The following is a 17,278-nucleotide window of genomic DNA, read 5'->3' as shown; positions in this document are numbered from 1 at the left end:
AAAAGCGCGTAAAACAAACATGAAACCCTCGCTAGCGTTAGCAACGCCACCCTGAGGTGCTCACGGATGGCAGAACCAAAAGACAGAAAAAACTTTGGGAGTGGGACGCTCTCTGCCGGGGGGGGGGGGGGGGGGGGGGGGGGGGGGGGGGGGGGGGGCTGCACATGGCAGCGCTCCGCGGAAGAATTTACCAGCGCAAAGCGGCTGAGTCTATGGCTTCTACTGCTGTGCTCCAGTATATCCTTCCAGAGCACTGCCATGCGCAGGTCTGTGTATCAAAACGCTATTTTAACGGATTGAAAAGGAAAACACGTCTTTTAAAATGTTTTATAACCATTCAGATTTACTTCACGTGCTAATACGCCGTCCCCTGGACCACTGGAAGGAGGATTTTGTCCACTTTCGTCAGTCCGGCTCTGTCTCCTCTTCACCTCCAGTAAGCATATAAGGCAACATTTAAAAACACGTGTCCATGTTTTGACCAGCTTACTGCCGTTAACTTAACCACGGGTGACTATGAGCCGCCAAAACAAACTACAGCCAGGTTAGCTAAGGCGCTCACATGAGTGACGTACCACGTAGCTGAACCCCAAAGTGAAGCTCAGCTGTCATCGCAGATGCCTGTCTGACTGCCGTTACATGTGCCGCAGTGGCGCTGTTGGATTTCAAACTTTTATATTTTCCTGGTTGGCTCATGGTAGTTCTAATACAGTTCTTTGTGGGGCTTTAGCCCAACCAAGCCGCACCCTGGCGCCGCCTATGCCTGCAGGCCGTGTGTACTGCTCATATTCGTTCTGTGGACACGGTTTCTTTGTTTGAAAGACGTTGCTCTGAGCTGTACACAAGTTATTTAAACTTATTTTAAAATAAGCTCCTCATGTCGTCCTGTTCTTTTTCTGAAAGCAGCCAAACGCCTGGTGGCGTGGAGAACAGTTAGCTGCGAGGACTCACCTCACAGGTGAGAAACTCAGGTTAGACGTCTCCTTCTCTGGCTGTTGCCTCATCTCTGATGTGGAATTTCAAAAGGGATTATTCCTCCTTCTTCCTTTCACTCAACCATGGCATGACCATCTGTGTACAGCCTGGTGTTGCTGTTGTGAAAGCATGACGGAGATGTCTCCTGGTTGGATCTCCTCATCTGACTGGCATCAGGGCTCCTGTCCTGTGATTCTGTAATCAAATGTGATTAAGGATGTTTTTGGCTGATTTATTTATTGATTTTTTTTTTTCTCAGTTCAGCTCGATTGGACACAGCGTGGTCACTGATTGGTGTTTGCCTTCCTGGGTAAATGGCCTGGACCAGGACTGACTGACTGGCGTAACGGTGTTTTCAGCTGTTCGTTCAAGATGTGTGGCTTTGGCTCAGCGGGGAGAGCAGTCGTCTCACAATCAGGGTGTTGTTAGTTTGATTCCTGTCTCCCAATGTCTGCACGTCGAAGTGTCCTTGGGCAAGACACTGAACCTTAAATTGCCCCCAGTGGATGGACTGAGCACCTTGCACGACAGCCGCCTCCACTGGCGTGTGAATGTGTGTGTGAATGGGTGAATGGGATACTGCAGTGTAAAGACTTTGGGCTCCGTCACTGTCAATGCAGGGTAAAAAGCGCTATATAAGTGGAGTCCATTTACCAAGATTCTGCATCCAGACCCGGGACTGCTGATGATGGGAACATGAATTCTGCAATGTGACAAGAATGAAAAGTGGCTTTTCCTTGTCTGACATTGTTGTAAGTGGGACGGACTCAATCCTACCACTGAATCCTGCGAGTGGTGTGGTGGAACTCAAAGTTCTGCTGGAAGCATTGGAGGTCTGGGTCCGAGGGCCGGGTCTCGGGCCGGGTCTGAAGGCCAGGAGGTCAACGGTCAGCGTCTCCAGTGTTTGATCAGTGCAGTTTGCCTCCAGCTGCCTTGATGGCGGTCCAGACTCACAGCAGAGGATCAGACTGCTGCAGGGAAAAACCTCTGACTTCTGACATGCATTGCATGAGTAACAAGGCTGTGATTGATTTTTATTTTTTTTTAAACTTTTTTTCAATCTTGCAAACAGTCAGTTTTAATGAGGTATTTGATAAACTGTGCCTCCGTCTTTTCCCTCTGAGCGGCTCACAGCAGATTCACTGTAGCCTTTATTCTTTAACCCTGAGCCCTAACCATTATACATCAGCGCAATTACCGTGCAGCTGTAATCAGGTCGAGTGGCTGCAGACTCTAAATTACTCGCCGGGTAAATGACTGACTCAATATGTTACGGGTACCGGGCTGCGGCTCCCGTGGGCAGTTATATGTTGCTGAAATGATAAAGTAGAGACGATTACACGGGAGCCGTGGCTTCTCCTTCTCCGGATCATGCAGTTATCTTTATTAAACACATCATGCTATTTACTGTTCATTCACATTGTCCATTTTCATAGGTAACCAGCAAATCACTGTTTCTTTTTATCTCTGAAGACATATTCAAAAGTTCACAAAACATGTGTTTCTCTTACCCCATTTCTTCTGCATAATCTAAACAAATCTGTTACATCTTTTAAAGCCCTTCATCCAAAATCCACATCACATAATGTCATGGTAACACATGCACTTGATATGCATCTCATTTGAATACTATAAAGTATACTCATGGACTTGTGCAACACAGAATCATGTAAATAAGACAACTTTCAAACTTTTTAACCAAATCATCTTTACAACAACATGAATTTACTTCTTTTTAATCAACATTTTTTACTATTTAACCTCTTTTTAACAGTTTCTTTTAAATGCACAACGATCAAACTTAATGAAATCATGTCATGGAGCCAGTCAAATCATAAAAAAAGACTCTTTTCCCAACAGAAATGAATCGTGTTGCCCATACAAAGAAATATAAAGATTTCTTTGAGCTGTATCTGCGTGCCACACCGCCATCTTGGTCACTTCTGACTGCCATGTGGTCTCAAGACACAAAATTAAGAGCTTTACTGATCATCTGAGTCAATTGCATTTCGCCAAAACCAAACTCAAAACATTTGTGAGTTTTCTGGACACTTTCATTGGTTTATGGGCATGTTTCATACCTGAAATGATAAAGTAGAAGTGATGACACGGGAGCCGTGGCTTCTCCTTCTCCGGATCATGCAGTTACGAGAGTGAACCGGAGGGTGAGGTGACAGATACCACAGGCTCACAGTGCCTCCTACTGGCTGGAGTGCTGCGACTACATGTCAATTTCACAAATCATACCTTTTATATGTCTTTTTCACAAGATAATATAAACACATCAAAGGGCAAACTCAAATAAACACAAAAATATATTCACACAAGTGGGCACACACTGGTGGGCATCACAAATACACTATCTGCCCTCCCGTAGATGACAAGAACAACAAAACAGAGAAACAGCTCTGGTCTGTGAAGGACGATAATGAATGCTGCAAACGGCTGCTGGACGCAGTGAGACTGAGACGTCTGGAGGAAAGAAGCCGGTTCATGGTTCACCTGCTCATTCAGCCGAGAAAGCTGAGTTTCAGACGAGCACTGTGGAGAGGTGGTTAGCTCTCACGTGTCACAGGAGGAAGGAACAAGGGTAAGAAAGCAAAACAAAAACACTAGCAGAGAAAAGAATTCAAGCGGGGGCATGCGAATTCTCATTCAGTTGAGTGAGCATTATTATTGTCTTTGAATAACGTCCATTTCCTCCAGTTCGTTCGAAGTCACCTGCTTCAACTCGCAGATGAAAAGTCATCCTCCATAATGTCCATCAGGGCCTGTTTTTGGAGCATTGCTTCTCATCCAGTGCCTTCTCATAGGCAACCAACATTGTTTTGAAGAGGTATCTGTCGTCTTCTGTCATAATTACTCCTTCTGGGATCAGTCCCAGACAGAGAACCAGAAGGCCCCTGGGAACCTTATCCAAAAGTCTCACACTGTCCTCCCAGAAAGGTTGTAGTTTGGCACATGACCGGAAAATGTGACTGTGGTTGGCGTTATAGTCTCCACATTATCTCCAACATTTCTGCTGTAGTCCACATCGTTTGCTCTTTATTTGGGGTAATGAAGAAACGCGCCAAAATTTTCCAGCTGAATTCTCTCCAGTGTTTAGTGCTCGCAGCGCTGTGGTCTATTTCACATCATTTATATTTTACATGGTCATTTTAGAGTGGGACTAGGCTTTATTCTGATTTATAGAGGAATATAAAGTCCCATATAAACACACGGATTGCCTCAGTTCTTGAGCTGAAATGTAAACGTTGGAAGTCATTTTGACAGGTCTTTCTGTTTGATCTCATTGATTTTACTATAATTCGTTTCATAGAGCTCACTCAGAGCTTGTGAAATGAAGACTCCAAGGTATTTTATACTTCTCAGGTTGCATTTTAATTTGTATTTTCACCTGACAGATTTGTTTGGTGTGTAGTTCAAAGACAGAACCTGTGTTTTATTTGTATGAAGTTTGTAAGCAGACCTCGGGTCCAGAGCAGACAGAAGTTTGGGGAACGTCGAGTCTGGGTTCTTTAGGCATACGATCATATCATCGGCAAATAGTCAGATTTTGTATTCTTCTTGTGCTGTTGTAATTCCTTTGAGGTCGTCATTCTATCTGATTTCCTGGGCCAACAGCTCTATGAACAGAGCAGAGCGGGGCTCAAACAGTGTCCCTGCTGAGTGATAGTAATGTCAAACTATCTGTGAAGGTGCCATTGATCAGTTGGCTTGTTGTAGACGGCTTGGATACATTCAGTGACTTGACTGCTGAAACCCATCCTCTCCAGCACGGTAAAGACAGAGAGCCAGTCTCTGCATCAAGGCTAATAAAGGCTGCACTTGTTTTTTGCTTGTTTATTAGCTGTTAGCTGTATTGTCTTAATATTATCTTGGGTTTGTTGGCCTTTTATGAAACCTGTCTGGTCCTCGTCTATTAACTCCAGTAGTAAATGTTCTGGTCTTTTAGAAATTAATGCAGTAAATAATTTGTGATCAACCTGAAGGACAGAGTCTGGTCGGTGCGACTCACAGTAGCTACATCTTTGTTTCTACCTTCTTTGGGGATTATAGATATGACTGCTTGATTCCAAGAGGGAGAATTTATTTATATGTGTGCTTATTTTAAATTGATTGATGAAGTGATTGTTGCAGTGTCCAGTTAAAGACTCTGATAATAAAGAGGAGTATTCCTGTCTGAAGATCTCGTACCACTCATTCAGGTACCCATCACTCCCAGGACGTTCATTGGCCTCCAGTTTACTGATAGCTTTGTCCAGCTCTTCTTCTTTTGTTCCAGAGTTCAGAGGTCAGAGCTTCATTTTGGTGAGTACTTATGGAAGGCAGGGCCAGTTTTAACAAGGAGTTTTTTTATCTGCATCTCATTTATATTGTCGAGTGGCGAGTACAGCATTTTGTAGTATTGTTTAAAGTTCATTTAAATTTAATCTGGTTCCTAGATTATTTCATTGCTGGTTGATTCTGTGATTTTATGGATTAAGTGTTTGTTTTTTGTGTTCTGAGGCACTTTGCCAGAATCTTTGTGGATTGGTCCAGATTCATAGAAAGTTTGTTTTATGAGTCATAGTTTCATTTCCATCTCTTCAGATGCCACGTTATCTGTCCTTTCTTGGTACTTTTCTTCATTCTACCAGTTCGTCGCTATGACCCGACGCTCAAGCGCTCTCCTTATAAACTTGACTTTACCCGTTTTCCCCAGAACAAAACGTGAACACAGATTACCTAACCACCGTGATCCAAGTCTGGCACACCAAAACGTCAGCACAGGAAGAACCTTTATTCACCCCTGCTGGGTGACACACGGAGGACCTACCCGGTCGTTACACCTTTGTTGTTGTTTTTCTCGTATCCTGAACTGTTGTTGTGGCTTCTCATATTTGAGCCTTTTCATTTTATTTTCCTAGGATGTCCTCGAGATCAGACTGCCTCTCATTGCTGCTTTGACCGTGTCACCTGATTATCTCTATTTATATTAATACATTCTTTAATTTCTCTCTTTATATCTTCCACAGTTGACATATTATTTAGAATTCTCAAATTTAATCTCCATAGAGTTTTTTTTGTGAATGTTGTCCAGTTTTAAAGTTAAGTAAATTGTATTGTGGTGTGATACATCTGCCGTGCCTATGGTACATTCTTTAACCCTGTGTCCAGAACACTGTCTATCTTCCTCTAACAGACACATATCTGCCCTCTCTGTCACCTTCTTCTCTGATTAATTCAATGTTAACAGAATTAGGTAAAAAATTCTATTACTCCTCTTCTTCCACTATCCTCCCTGAGCTGTTAAAAGAGTTCATGTATCCCAGCTGTTTGAACTTTTCATGTTCTTTCTTTTATAAATGTGTTTCTTGGAGAAATGCTGTACTTGGTTTAGCTTTTCTCAGTTTTGGTATTACCTTACTTCATGTTATGGTGTTACCAAGGCCTTTCACATTTAAAGATGTTATACTGTGTGTCACACTCATTTATAGAAAAACTGGGAGAAAATCAATCGCCCCTTTGGAAAAAGAAAAACAGTCACAACACCAGTGAAACATCTAAGTTGAAGAAAACAAAAATCCTGGAGCTCCAGAGGAGGAGCAGGATTCTCTCCTGGTGGGTCGACATAAATAAAGGGCCCTGTGAGGGTTACGACCGTCCTCTGTGTCCAGCGGTCTCAGTCCTGTTCCTGGAGCGGCTCCCAGCTCGGAGGTGTTCATCCAGAAACAGGATTCTCGTGCTGGTGTGGGTCCGGACTCCGCTGTCCCAGTGGATTCTCATGCTGGTGTCGGGCGTCTGGAAACGTATGCCCTCCGCCTTCAGGCATTTCTTGATCTCGTTGTATTCCCTGCGCTTCTGTGTGGCTATGATGGGTAGTTAGAGGGCGGGAGAACGCAGGTGATGGTCTGGAGTGTTATTTTGGTGTGGTTGTGGCCGACAGTGACCATAGAATAAACCAGCTGTGAACCAGATTCGCCGAGGTTCCTGTAGTCGTCGCAGGAGTGTGATGACATGATAAAATCAAGCTGAAATAACCTGAAATGATCCACTGTACATTTTCTGAATCTGCATAGATGCTTTGCCTGCAGTAAAGACAGTCATTTTCCAGGACCGGTCTCATTTTCCCTGCTCTTTCTTTGTTGTGGAGGTGGGTGTGGGGGGTTCGTTTAGAAAAACACAACTGAAAAACTTACAGAAGTGTTTAAATCCAAATCTATCCATCTATCTATCTATCTATCTATCTATCTATCCATCTATCTATCTATCTATCTATCTATCTGCCTATCTATCTATCTATCTATCTATCTATCTATCTATCTATCTATCCATCTATCTATCTATCTATCTATCTATCTATCTATCTATCTATCTGCCTATCTATCTATCTATCTATCTATCCATCTATCTATCTATCTATCTATCTATCTGCCTATCTATCTATCTATCTATCTATCTATCTATCTATCTATCTATCTATCTATCTATCTATCTATCTATCTGCCTATCTATCTATCTATCTATCTATCTATCTATCCATCTATCTATCTATCCATCTATCTATCTATCTATCTATGGAAGTTATCCAGTAAAAACCACATTTCCCATAATCCTTTTGGCTGCAGCGTTGAGGAAGCGGGTTGTGAAAGGTGGACGTTCCATTTCAGTACCGGCGTGTCCCGTCGGGGAGTCACTCAGACGGAGGCGGAGTGTTGTATTTCAAACGGATATCAAACTATGCGATATACAACCTTAAAATCCCATGTGGCGTGAAGAAAGTCACGCTGGCCCAGCCTGCGTGGCGACGTTGGTTTTTAGGTGCGTGTTTGTTGTGCACGGAGCACGTGACCGCCGCGGGCCGCCGTGGACTTTTCTAACGCCCACTGCGGGCTGCACGGAGCGCCCCGCGGCGGAGTCCACAGGACCTCTGCCCCGGACTGCGTGAAGGTAAGGCGACTGTCCGCCTGTCAGCGGGGCCGCTCGGTGCCTCCGGGCCGCTGGCAGCGCGGCGGGGAAGCGGCGGGTGTTCACGGGCCTGACCGCAGCTCCGCTCCGGCAGCGGCTCACTCAGCCTCCTGCTCGGGGGAGTTCGTCAAACTTCCTGTCGGAGATCCTCGCGGCTCCACCGTGGAGCGGGGAGTTTCAGGGTTTCGTCTCTTTGTGGGACAGAGACGCAGTTTGGACTTCAGACTGCAGCTGATAGCATGGAGCGCTGCAGGGGGTTCAAACCTGAGGCGCGGGGCCCCTTCAGGGACCGCACAGAGGACAGGATCCACCTGGACAGGTGTCCGGTCCATCACAGGGCAGACACTGAGACACACACACACACACACACACACACACACACACACAGAGTTAAAGGACTCTGTGCGCGCATGTGTGTGTGTGTGTGTGTGTGTGTGTGTGTGTGTGTAGCAGTATAAATGCCAAACGTTTCTGAAACAGAAAGGTGTAAATGCTGTTCTCTTGAAACCTTGTCGTCAAAGCGTGGGATCGTCTCATTCAGTGTTATTACTTTAGTAATAACACTGAAATAATAATACTCAGTAGTTTTCCTGAAGACTTTTAATTGATCTAATTTCATTTGTCTTTTAATTTATTGAGCGGAAGCAAAGTTTTTGGAGTTTCAGTTGGCCTCCGTCCGTCCGGTCGTTCCGGGCCTCGTTCGTCCTCACAGCCGTTTGCTTGAGCATCAGAACGCTCTGGCAGCATTGTGGGAGCAGCCGTGTCTAACCACAATGCTCTGCTGCTTCGTTCTGCTCACTAATCATCTGAAATGTCTCTCTTTTAAAGGTGCTGTAGGCAGGATTTTGCTAGTCAATGCTAATTTTTCTATGTTTTCTTTGGATTAAATGTTAGAGTATCCATTGATAATCCTTTAGGAGTGTAGCATAACTGCACTACCGCGAGGGCGCAGCGTTTCCATCTGTCTCTGTTCTGAGCTGAAAAGGAATCTCCACAGCTCCAGGTATCTTTGACCAATCAGAAGAGCCCCTGAGGCTCTAACCGTGATTGGTCGAGGGGCGTTCGTCACACGTTCTTGTGGGAGGGGCTTAACTTGCGTAAGGGCGTGATGTCAGAGAAAACAGGACAGGATTGGCTGTGCTGAGTTTCAAATCTGCCATCTTGCTTAGGTTTACCTAGCCTAAGCTAGATGCCAAATCCTGCCTACAGCACCTTTAATCCATGCTGACTTCAGAGTGTTGTTCTGTTTCTCCCTGACTTCTATTCAGACGGATGGAGTGTTTACTGAAGAGTGTGTTTAGTGTCCAGAAAATCTGCCTCAAACAAATAAAGTTGTGTAACATTAGTTTAGAAACAGCTGGGTGTGTGTCGCTGCTTCGTGGTTTGATTGTAACAAACTGATGTTTCAAAGAAAAATCCAAAAGTTCAGCTTCTTCTGGTTTGATAAGTTTTGTGTTGAGATGTTGGAAGACAGTGGAACGAGCAGAACGATGTGGAACGGTGATCATTTCAGCTTTATCCAGACGTTAATCATCTACTCCCAGATGTCTGTGTGAGCTGGAACTCTGAGGCCGCTCCCTGAACACAGTCTGTTTAAAGCGGAGCGGCGGAGCGGCGGCCATGTCGGGCCAGCAGCTGCTGCAGGCGGCGCTTTTTAAAAGGTAGAAGAGGCCTGAGGTGACTGCCAGGCCGCCACAGGAATATAGCCCAGAATGTTTTTATTTTGGACAGGCTGTCCTGCGCCCCCTTGTGGGCTCATAGAAGTCCAGCAGTCACAGCTGGGGGGAAGTTTTAAGGTGCAGCTTCATCATTCTTCAGTTTCAGGGCGTTTATCAACCAGACAGCGATGGGCCGCCTTAAATTCACCTGAAGCAGCAGACGTTAAACTCGCTGGTTGGTTTAATTTCATGTCATTCATGTATGTTGTTTGTCACTGATTGGTCGAATCTGCTGCTTATCTGCTCGTTTATTGCTGATTATTTATGAAAAATGAAGCACATGCATTATTAATATATTATTAAGTGTTATTTTGCTGTTTATTTCTGTTTGTGAACCATGGGGGGGGTCAGATGCATTGTGGGACATGACGTGTGGCACAATCAGCGTGATCTTTAGCATGTCTGAAGTAACTTTGACTCTTTCACACATCTGGAATGTTTTAACTTTGGACACATTTTCTAGAATTAGAATTAGAATTAGTCTTTTCTAGAATTAGTTTCTTTTTAGCTGTTTTCAATGTTTTTCCTCTTAATGTCTGGAAGAGTTGAGGGATGGGGGGCCAGACCTGACCCCTGACCCCTGGTGTAGCGGCTGTGGACGTGGGTTTGTGGGTGGCTTGTGCTTTGTGGCGTTGCGGTGATGTTTGAGGACTGACGCGCCTCCCGGCCTGTCCCGGTGCTGCTAGGCTCCGTCATGGCGCTGGCCGGAGTCCGAGTCATCGAGCTGGCCGGCCTGGCCCCGGCGCCGTTCTGCGGGATGATCCTGGCGGACTTCGGAGCCAAGGTGATCCGTGTGGACCGGACCAAGGTCGGCGTGTCCCTGGACCGGCAGGCCCGGGGGAAGCGGTCGGTGGCCATCAACCTGAAGAGCGCCGCGGGCGTGGCTCTGCTCCGGAAGCTGTGTCTGCAGTCCGACGTGGTGCTGGAACCCTACCGCAGAGGTGCCGGCTCCACGCCTCACACCCCGCCTCACACCCCGCCTCACACCCCGCCTCACACCCCGCCTCACACCCCGCCTCACACCCGGGGGTCCGCTCACACCCGAGGGTCCGCTCACACCATGCCTCACACCCGAGGGTCCGCTCACACCACGCCTCACACCCGGGGGTCCGCTCACACCACGCCTCATACCCGAGGGTCCGCTCACACCACGCCTCACACCCGAGGGTCCGCTCACACCACGCCTCACACCCGAGGGTCCGCTCACACCACGCCTCACACCCGAGGGTCCGCTCACACCACGCCTCACACCCGGGGGTCCGCTCACACCATGCCTCACACCCGGGGGTCCGCTCACACCACGCCTCACTGTTCACACCTCGGTGGGGGAAACGGTGACCCAGCGTGGAAGCGACCATCGTGTGAACGGACGCCGTTTCCAGAACGTGTTGTGAACACCACAGCTTGTGAAACGGCTGAAGCGTTGTGGTGTAAACGGGCCCGAGGCGGCGGACAGCGCCACTGCCTGAACTCTCTGTTCCACAAACTGAATCCATCTGCTGACTCACTTTCAGGGGTGATTTGACAGAAATGTCCCAAAAATCTTTGGATGTGTTAGTTTTGACTCAGCAGAGTGGATTTATTCCAGTTAGTTCTCCTGATTGACGGTTTATTCTGAAAATATGAGACAAGCTGCTCTGTTTTTAAACAAACGTCCCTGAAGAGTGGTGCGTCAGGAGTGTCCTTTAGCCTCCAGGCTGCAGTTGTTGTATTGAAGAAGTGTTCCTGGTGAGCTGGGATGAAGCGGGACGGTTTGGACATGCTGGACTGAGGGGGACAGACGGCTGTGTGTGACGGTGCAGGTGTGATGGAGAAGCTGGGTCTGGGTCCCAACGAGCTGCTGAAGGAAAACCCCCGCCTGATCTACGCCCGGCTGACGGGGTACGGCCAGACCGGGAGCTACGCCGCCGCCGCCGGCCACGACATCAACTACCTCGCCATGTCAGGTGGGCGGGCGCACGCACACACACAGACACACACACAGACACACACACTTCATCCACTTCCTCCATCCAGCAGTGTCTTCATCCATTCATCTGTCAGTTGATTTTCTGACGAGCCTTGAAGGATGAGCAGGAGGCCTCTCGTCTCGGCAGGGTGTGTTTGTCCTTGTTGTGAGACGTGTCCTCCGTCCTCGCAGGTCTTCTGTCCCGGCTGGGGCGCAGCGGCGAGGAGCCCTACGCGCCGCTCAACCTGCTGGCGGACTTTGCGGGCGGCGGGCTGACGTGCGCGATGGGGATCCTGCTGGCGCTGCTGGAGAGGACCAGGTCGGGGAAAGGGCAGGTGATCGACGCCAGCATGGTGAGCAGGACTCCGCGCTCAGCAGCAGCGGCGTTCAGCGCCGTCCTGTCCCTGAGCGGACGGCACTGAGGGACGTCTCTCCCGAGCAGAGCTCAGTGTGTGTGTCCTCGTGTCTTAAGAGACGCATCTTTCATGAGCAGACCTTCAGCAGGCCGCCGCTCAGAGCGGGCGGTTTGTTAATGTTGTTTTAATGAGCTAGCGGAGGCTTTGACGCGCTGACCAGTCGTCTGAGCCGTCCTCCTCTGCCGGCGGCGTGGTGGTGCAGTGGTTAACCACCTGGTGTTGCAGCCGGGAGATCACAGTCTGAGTCCCAGCAACGTTTGAAATAGGTAAAATAGGGGAGGGCGATATGGCCTAAAATTTATATCACGATATAATTTGACATGTACATTTCAGCATAACAGTCTTTTCATGGTTACCATGGCACCTGGTGGAAGCATGGAAGCAGGAAGTAGCTTTTAAACTATTAAATAACAGAAGTCAAGTTACTTTGAATCCAAACCATGTCCAGATTATAGATCAGGTTCGTCGGTGGCTAACAGCTAAGCTAACAGCTGACTGAGGCACCAGTAGTGTCTATCAGCAGCTACTTTTACGAAGCGTCCCTGAAGGCAGCAGGAGCTGCAGGTTGTTCTCTGAATCAGAGGGTTCCAGGTGTTTCATAGGTAATGAAGGAGGAGCTGGATGCTGACAGGTTGAGGGGCGGAGTTACTGCCTCCGTGAAGCAGCTGCCTCAGATTCTCAAAATCATCTGGCGGCCAGATATTGTTTTTCGGCCGGTGAGCCGCCAGTTACAGACCGCTGGTATAGATGTTGCACCAGTCTTTTCCAGGAGCTCTTCCTCTGTCTGCTCTCCGCTCGCCGCCATCGCTGGTTCTTCTTCTTCAGGGAACCAGGCATCTAAAAAGTTGCATTACTGCCACCTAGAGGATGTAATGTGCTATCGCGGTTGGGCGGTGTGACCAACATCCCGACCGTGGGCCACATTTATATCACATACGGTTTATACCGCCCACCGCTAAGGTAAAACTTTATGCAACCTTAAAAACTGGATTCAGGCCGTCGCTTTCTTACTGAGAGGTTCCACCAGAAAACAGAGAAAAGCCCGAGGAGACAGTGGTCAGCTGCTGAGCTCCCAGCTGGGGGCCTCCGGTTCGATGCCCTGCATGAGGCTGTATGGTGGAGCAGCGGTTGGCCGTGTCGTCTCCACTTTCCCAGCAGGCATTTGGAGTGAATCGGTGACTCTTTAAATGCCCGTGGGTGAAAACGGCTCCCAAGGCGTAACTTTTTGAAAACACTCCAACTCCATCTCCATGGAAACGGGGCTGAAATGCAGCTTTTTGACTCTGTTGTCTCAGTGTAGTGAGTAACGACAGTAAACACACACTTTTAAATCACAACACACAACTCATTATCATCTCCTCTGGTCGTTCCTTTCTCTTAGTAAAGCATGTGCTTTGTTAATTGTCCTTTCTTTGCGTTTCCTCCCTGCTGTCCGCGCCGTCGTTTCGACGTCTTGCTCGTCCGAGCGTGAAGCGAGCTCGTCCTTGGAGACGCCCGTCTCAGTCATTGTGTTCCTGGTTTGCTGATCATGGCCGCTCCGGCTGAAGGCAGTGAAGGCCGTTCCAGTATTGTTTCTGTAGGAATCATTCAGAACGCTGCTGCTGACGGCCTCACTCCGTGCACGTGACTCCGTGCACGTGACTCAAACCCTCGCCTCATACCTGAATGAATGTGTGAATATTTGGCCGATGCCAGAGGCTGCTGCCGTGTTCGCTGGTTCCGCACTCACTTCCTGCCCCTTCCTGTCCCTTCCTGTCCCTTCCTGTCCCTTCCTGCCCCTTCCTGCCCCTTCCTGCCCCTTCCTGTCCCTTCCTGTCCCTTCCTGTCCCTTCCTGCCCCTTCCTGTCCCCTCAGGTGGAAGGAGCAGCGTACACGGGCTCGTTTGTGTGGAAGTCTCAGGGGACGGGGCTGTGGGGCCGTCCTCGAGGCCAGAACCTGCTGGACAGCGGCGCGCCCTTCTACGACACGTACCGGACCTCGGACGGGCGCCACATGGCGGTGGGCGCCCTGGAGCCGCAGTTCTACGCCCAGCTGCTCCACGGTGTGTGAGAACCAAACCACACACTGATTCCAGAACTTCACTGCAGCTTCAGCAGAAAGCAGAACGTCTTAATGAACCTTCTGGTGCAGAATCCACTGAAATGAGTAAAAATCTTCGCCTGGAACTGTTGCATTCTGGGCATTTTTCCAAACCCCCCTGGACAGCATGGCTTTGAGGCTAATGCTAGCCAGCTAGCCTTCATTTCAGCAGCGCTGCTCAGGCCTCAGGGATGTGTCCATCACTCTCAGGAAATGTTTAAAAATTCAGTGTCTTCTTGGAAATGATTACAACTTGCTTGGTGGTCCGGCCGGATTGGAGCCTCTCCTGGGCTGTTTTTGGTCCTCGGGCTTCATGTTTGACACCCTTAACAGTCCTCCAACAGAAACATTTAATGTCCTCAGAAGTTTTATTTTTGTTCTTGTGCGTTAGAAGGACCAGCATGGAAACACAGTGTTTGGTGACAGAAACACACCTTAAATGCAAAACAGAATTTCTACTGTGACCTTTTCCTTCTACGCGGCATTCCAGTAGTTTTCAGTCCTGTTTTCAGAGAGCCGGGTCCACAGGATGGGGGTGTGTTTATCTGCGGTACAAACGAGGACAGACTGAAAGAGCAGCTCCGGCATTAAACCATCAGTGGGTTGACGGCGGCGTGGCTGGATGTAAATCCGCTGTACGGATCCCAGTGGTGTTCAGACGATGGCCCGGAGGACGGCGCCAAAAACACCAGGGAATCGACGCCACACTTCAAAAGAGTGGAGATGTAGAGATGTAAAGAGAACAGGCAGCTGGACTCCCTGAGGCCGTCCAGGAGACGAGCCTCCCCGCCGGGACGAGGACTGACGCTGCACGTCCACAGGAAGCTGACGGCGCTGCGCCCCCGACCCGCTGCTGCGCTGTGGAGCACAGGAAGGACCTGCAGCTCGTGGAGAGGCTGGCACAGCCCGGAACAAGCAGTCCACCGAAGCCCACAGAGACAGTCACACCAAACCAGAGCAGCTGGACTGTACAGGACCAAAACCACCCGGGACATCTGGACGGAGCCGCACACGAAAACCTGCTTCTCCAGACCAGAACATGATGTTCAGTTCAGCTTTAGTTCTGTACAAAACACAATAATTCACTTTTCCAGAGAAAAACCAGCAATTCAGCTGGAGCAAGCAGGAGACGACGGACAGGAAGAGCCCAGAAGAAACCTGCAGAACCAGACCCAGAGGAGACTTCCTGCAGAACCAGACCCAGAGGAGACTTCCTGTAGAACCAGACCCAGAGGAGACTTCCTGCAGAACCAGACCCAGAGGAGACTTCCTGCAGAACCAGACCCAGAGGAGACTTCCTGCAGAACCAGACCCAGAGGAGACTTCCTGTAGAACCAGACCCAGAGGAGACTTCCTGTAGAACCAGACCCAGAGGAGACTTCCTGCAGAACCAGACCCAGAGGAGACTTCCTGTAGAACCAGACCAGAGGAGACTTCCTGCAGAACCAGACCCAGAGGAGACTTCCTGTAGAACCAGACCCAGAGGAGACTTCCTGCAGAACCAGACCCAGAGGAGACTTCCTGCAGAACCAGACCCAGAGGAGACTTCCTGCAGAACCAGACCCAGAGGAGACTTCCTGTAGAACCAGACCCAGAGGAGACTTCCTGTAGAACCAGACCCAGAGGAAACTTCCTGTCATTCGTGTGTAAATGTTCAAAACGCTGCCGTGTCGACAGGAAGCCCTCCTGGAGTGAAGGAGGCGCTGGCTGTGGTGTTCAGTGTGCGGCTGTGGTGTGCGGTGGTCTCCAGGTGTGTTTTGCTCGTGGGCCCAGCAGAAGCGTTGGGTGGAAGTGACGGTGGCCCTCTGCTTTCCCCCCTCAGGTTTGGAGTTGGCAGAAGCAGACCTGCCCGCCCAGATGAGCGTCTCCGATTGGCCGGAGCTCCGGCGGGTCTTCACGGAGCGCTTCGCCTCCAAGACGCAGGCGGAGTGGTCGGAGGTGTTCGACGGGACGGACGCCTGCGTCACGCCCGTGCTGTCCTTCGACGACGTGAGCTCCCACCCCCACAACCGGGACCGGGGCTCCTTTCTGAGGGACCGCGACGGGCAGGAGAGCCCTCGGCCCGCCCCCCTTCTGTGCCGGACCCCCGCCCGGCCCTGCCTCGCCCCCGACCCCGCCGTGGGGGAGCACACGGTCCAGGTCCTGCAGGAGTACGGCTTCACGGCGGCAGAGATCGAGCAGATGCTGGCAGCCGGGGTCGTGGAGCGCCCCGGTGTCGCCTCAAAGCTGTAGAGAAACCAGGCTCCTCAGAGACCAGGGTCCGGATGAGAGCAGATCAAGCAGGACCAGCGTGAAGCCACAGCTCATTAACTGTGAGGACGGCCACTAAATCACATGGTTCAGACGAAACCAAAGGTTCAGCTGGTTTTCTGTACGCAAGGTGAAATGCTGAAAGTCTTCATGTCAGACTTTTAACTGTGAATTAAAGGTTTCTGTGGGGTCAAAGGTCACAGTCTGTACTCTTTGCATGTAGTTGAGATCTAACAGTTCCGTTCAGACGGATTTATTCATCTCTTGTCTATCAATTTGTGCACACAAACACGTTCTGAGACGACCAACAGACGATTGAATGGAATTCATTATCAGCCAATAGAAGAGACCAGGGGGCGGGGCTAGTCCGGGTCAGGGGTGAGCCATGCTCTGTCGTCCTTAAAGGGATACTTCAACATTTTGGCAAATTGGCCCATTTAGCACAATTCCTCAGTCATTAGAACAGCATACTGACTGTTTCTGTGAGGCGAGCTGTTGTTTATTCAGAGGTGAGTCGGGGAAGGTTTTCAGGACGGACACAATGGAGGTGGATGGTATTTTTGTTCCCCCTTGTCAAACTCATCAAATACACAATCCAACAACCCCAGAACACTTTGGTGGACACGTTATAATCCACACACTCACTACGCTGTGGAACACCAACAAATAATATTGTAGCGTTACGACACTGAAGCAAATACTGGGAACTATTTTTTCTTTTGAAATCACTACGCCCAGACGCCATGTTTAGTAAATAGTTCCGTCTTAGCAATCTTCGCATAAACAACTCAATCTGGTAATTTTGCATCAATATTCCACAGCGTAGTGAATGTGTGGATTATAACGTGTCCACCAAAGTGTTTTGGGGTTGTTGGATTGTGTATTTGATGAGTTTGACGAGGGGGAACAAAAATACCGTCCACTTCCATTGTGTCCGTCCC

At 49.1% G+C, this 17,278-nt stretch overlaps 1 protein-coding gene across 1 annotated transcript; it reads left to right on the top strand.

Moving 5' to 3' along the window:
- The first annotated feature begins 7,804 nt into the window (after nt 1-7,804).
- amacr (alpha-methylacyl-CoA racemase) lies at nt 7,805-16,526 on the top strand. The gene is made up of 6 exons (XM_030084326.1): nt 7,805-7,908; nt 10,331-10,585; nt 11,447-11,590; nt 11,785-11,945; nt 13,863-14,049; nt 15,910-16,526. The coding sequence occupies exons 2-6, from the start codon at nt 10,339-10,341 to the stop codon at nt 16,317-16,319; spliced, it is 1,149 nt and encodes a 382-aa protein (XP_029940186.1). The 5' UTR covers nt 7,805-7,908; nt 10,331-10,338; the 3' UTR covers nt 16,320-16,526.
- Nucleotides 16,527-17,278: the final 752 nt, after the last annotated feature.

The sequence above is a fragment of the Salarias fasciatus genome (genome assembly GCF_902148845.1).
Source record: "Salarias fasciatus chromosome 7 unlocalized genomic scaffold, fSalaFa1.1 super_scaffold_4, whole genome shotgun sequence".
NCBI lineage: Eukaryota > Metazoa > Chordata > Actinopteri > Blenniiformes > Blenniidae > Salarias > Salarias fasciatus.
Note: the sequence above shows the minus strand (reverse complement) of the source record. Positions and strands in the feature narration are given on the sequence as shown.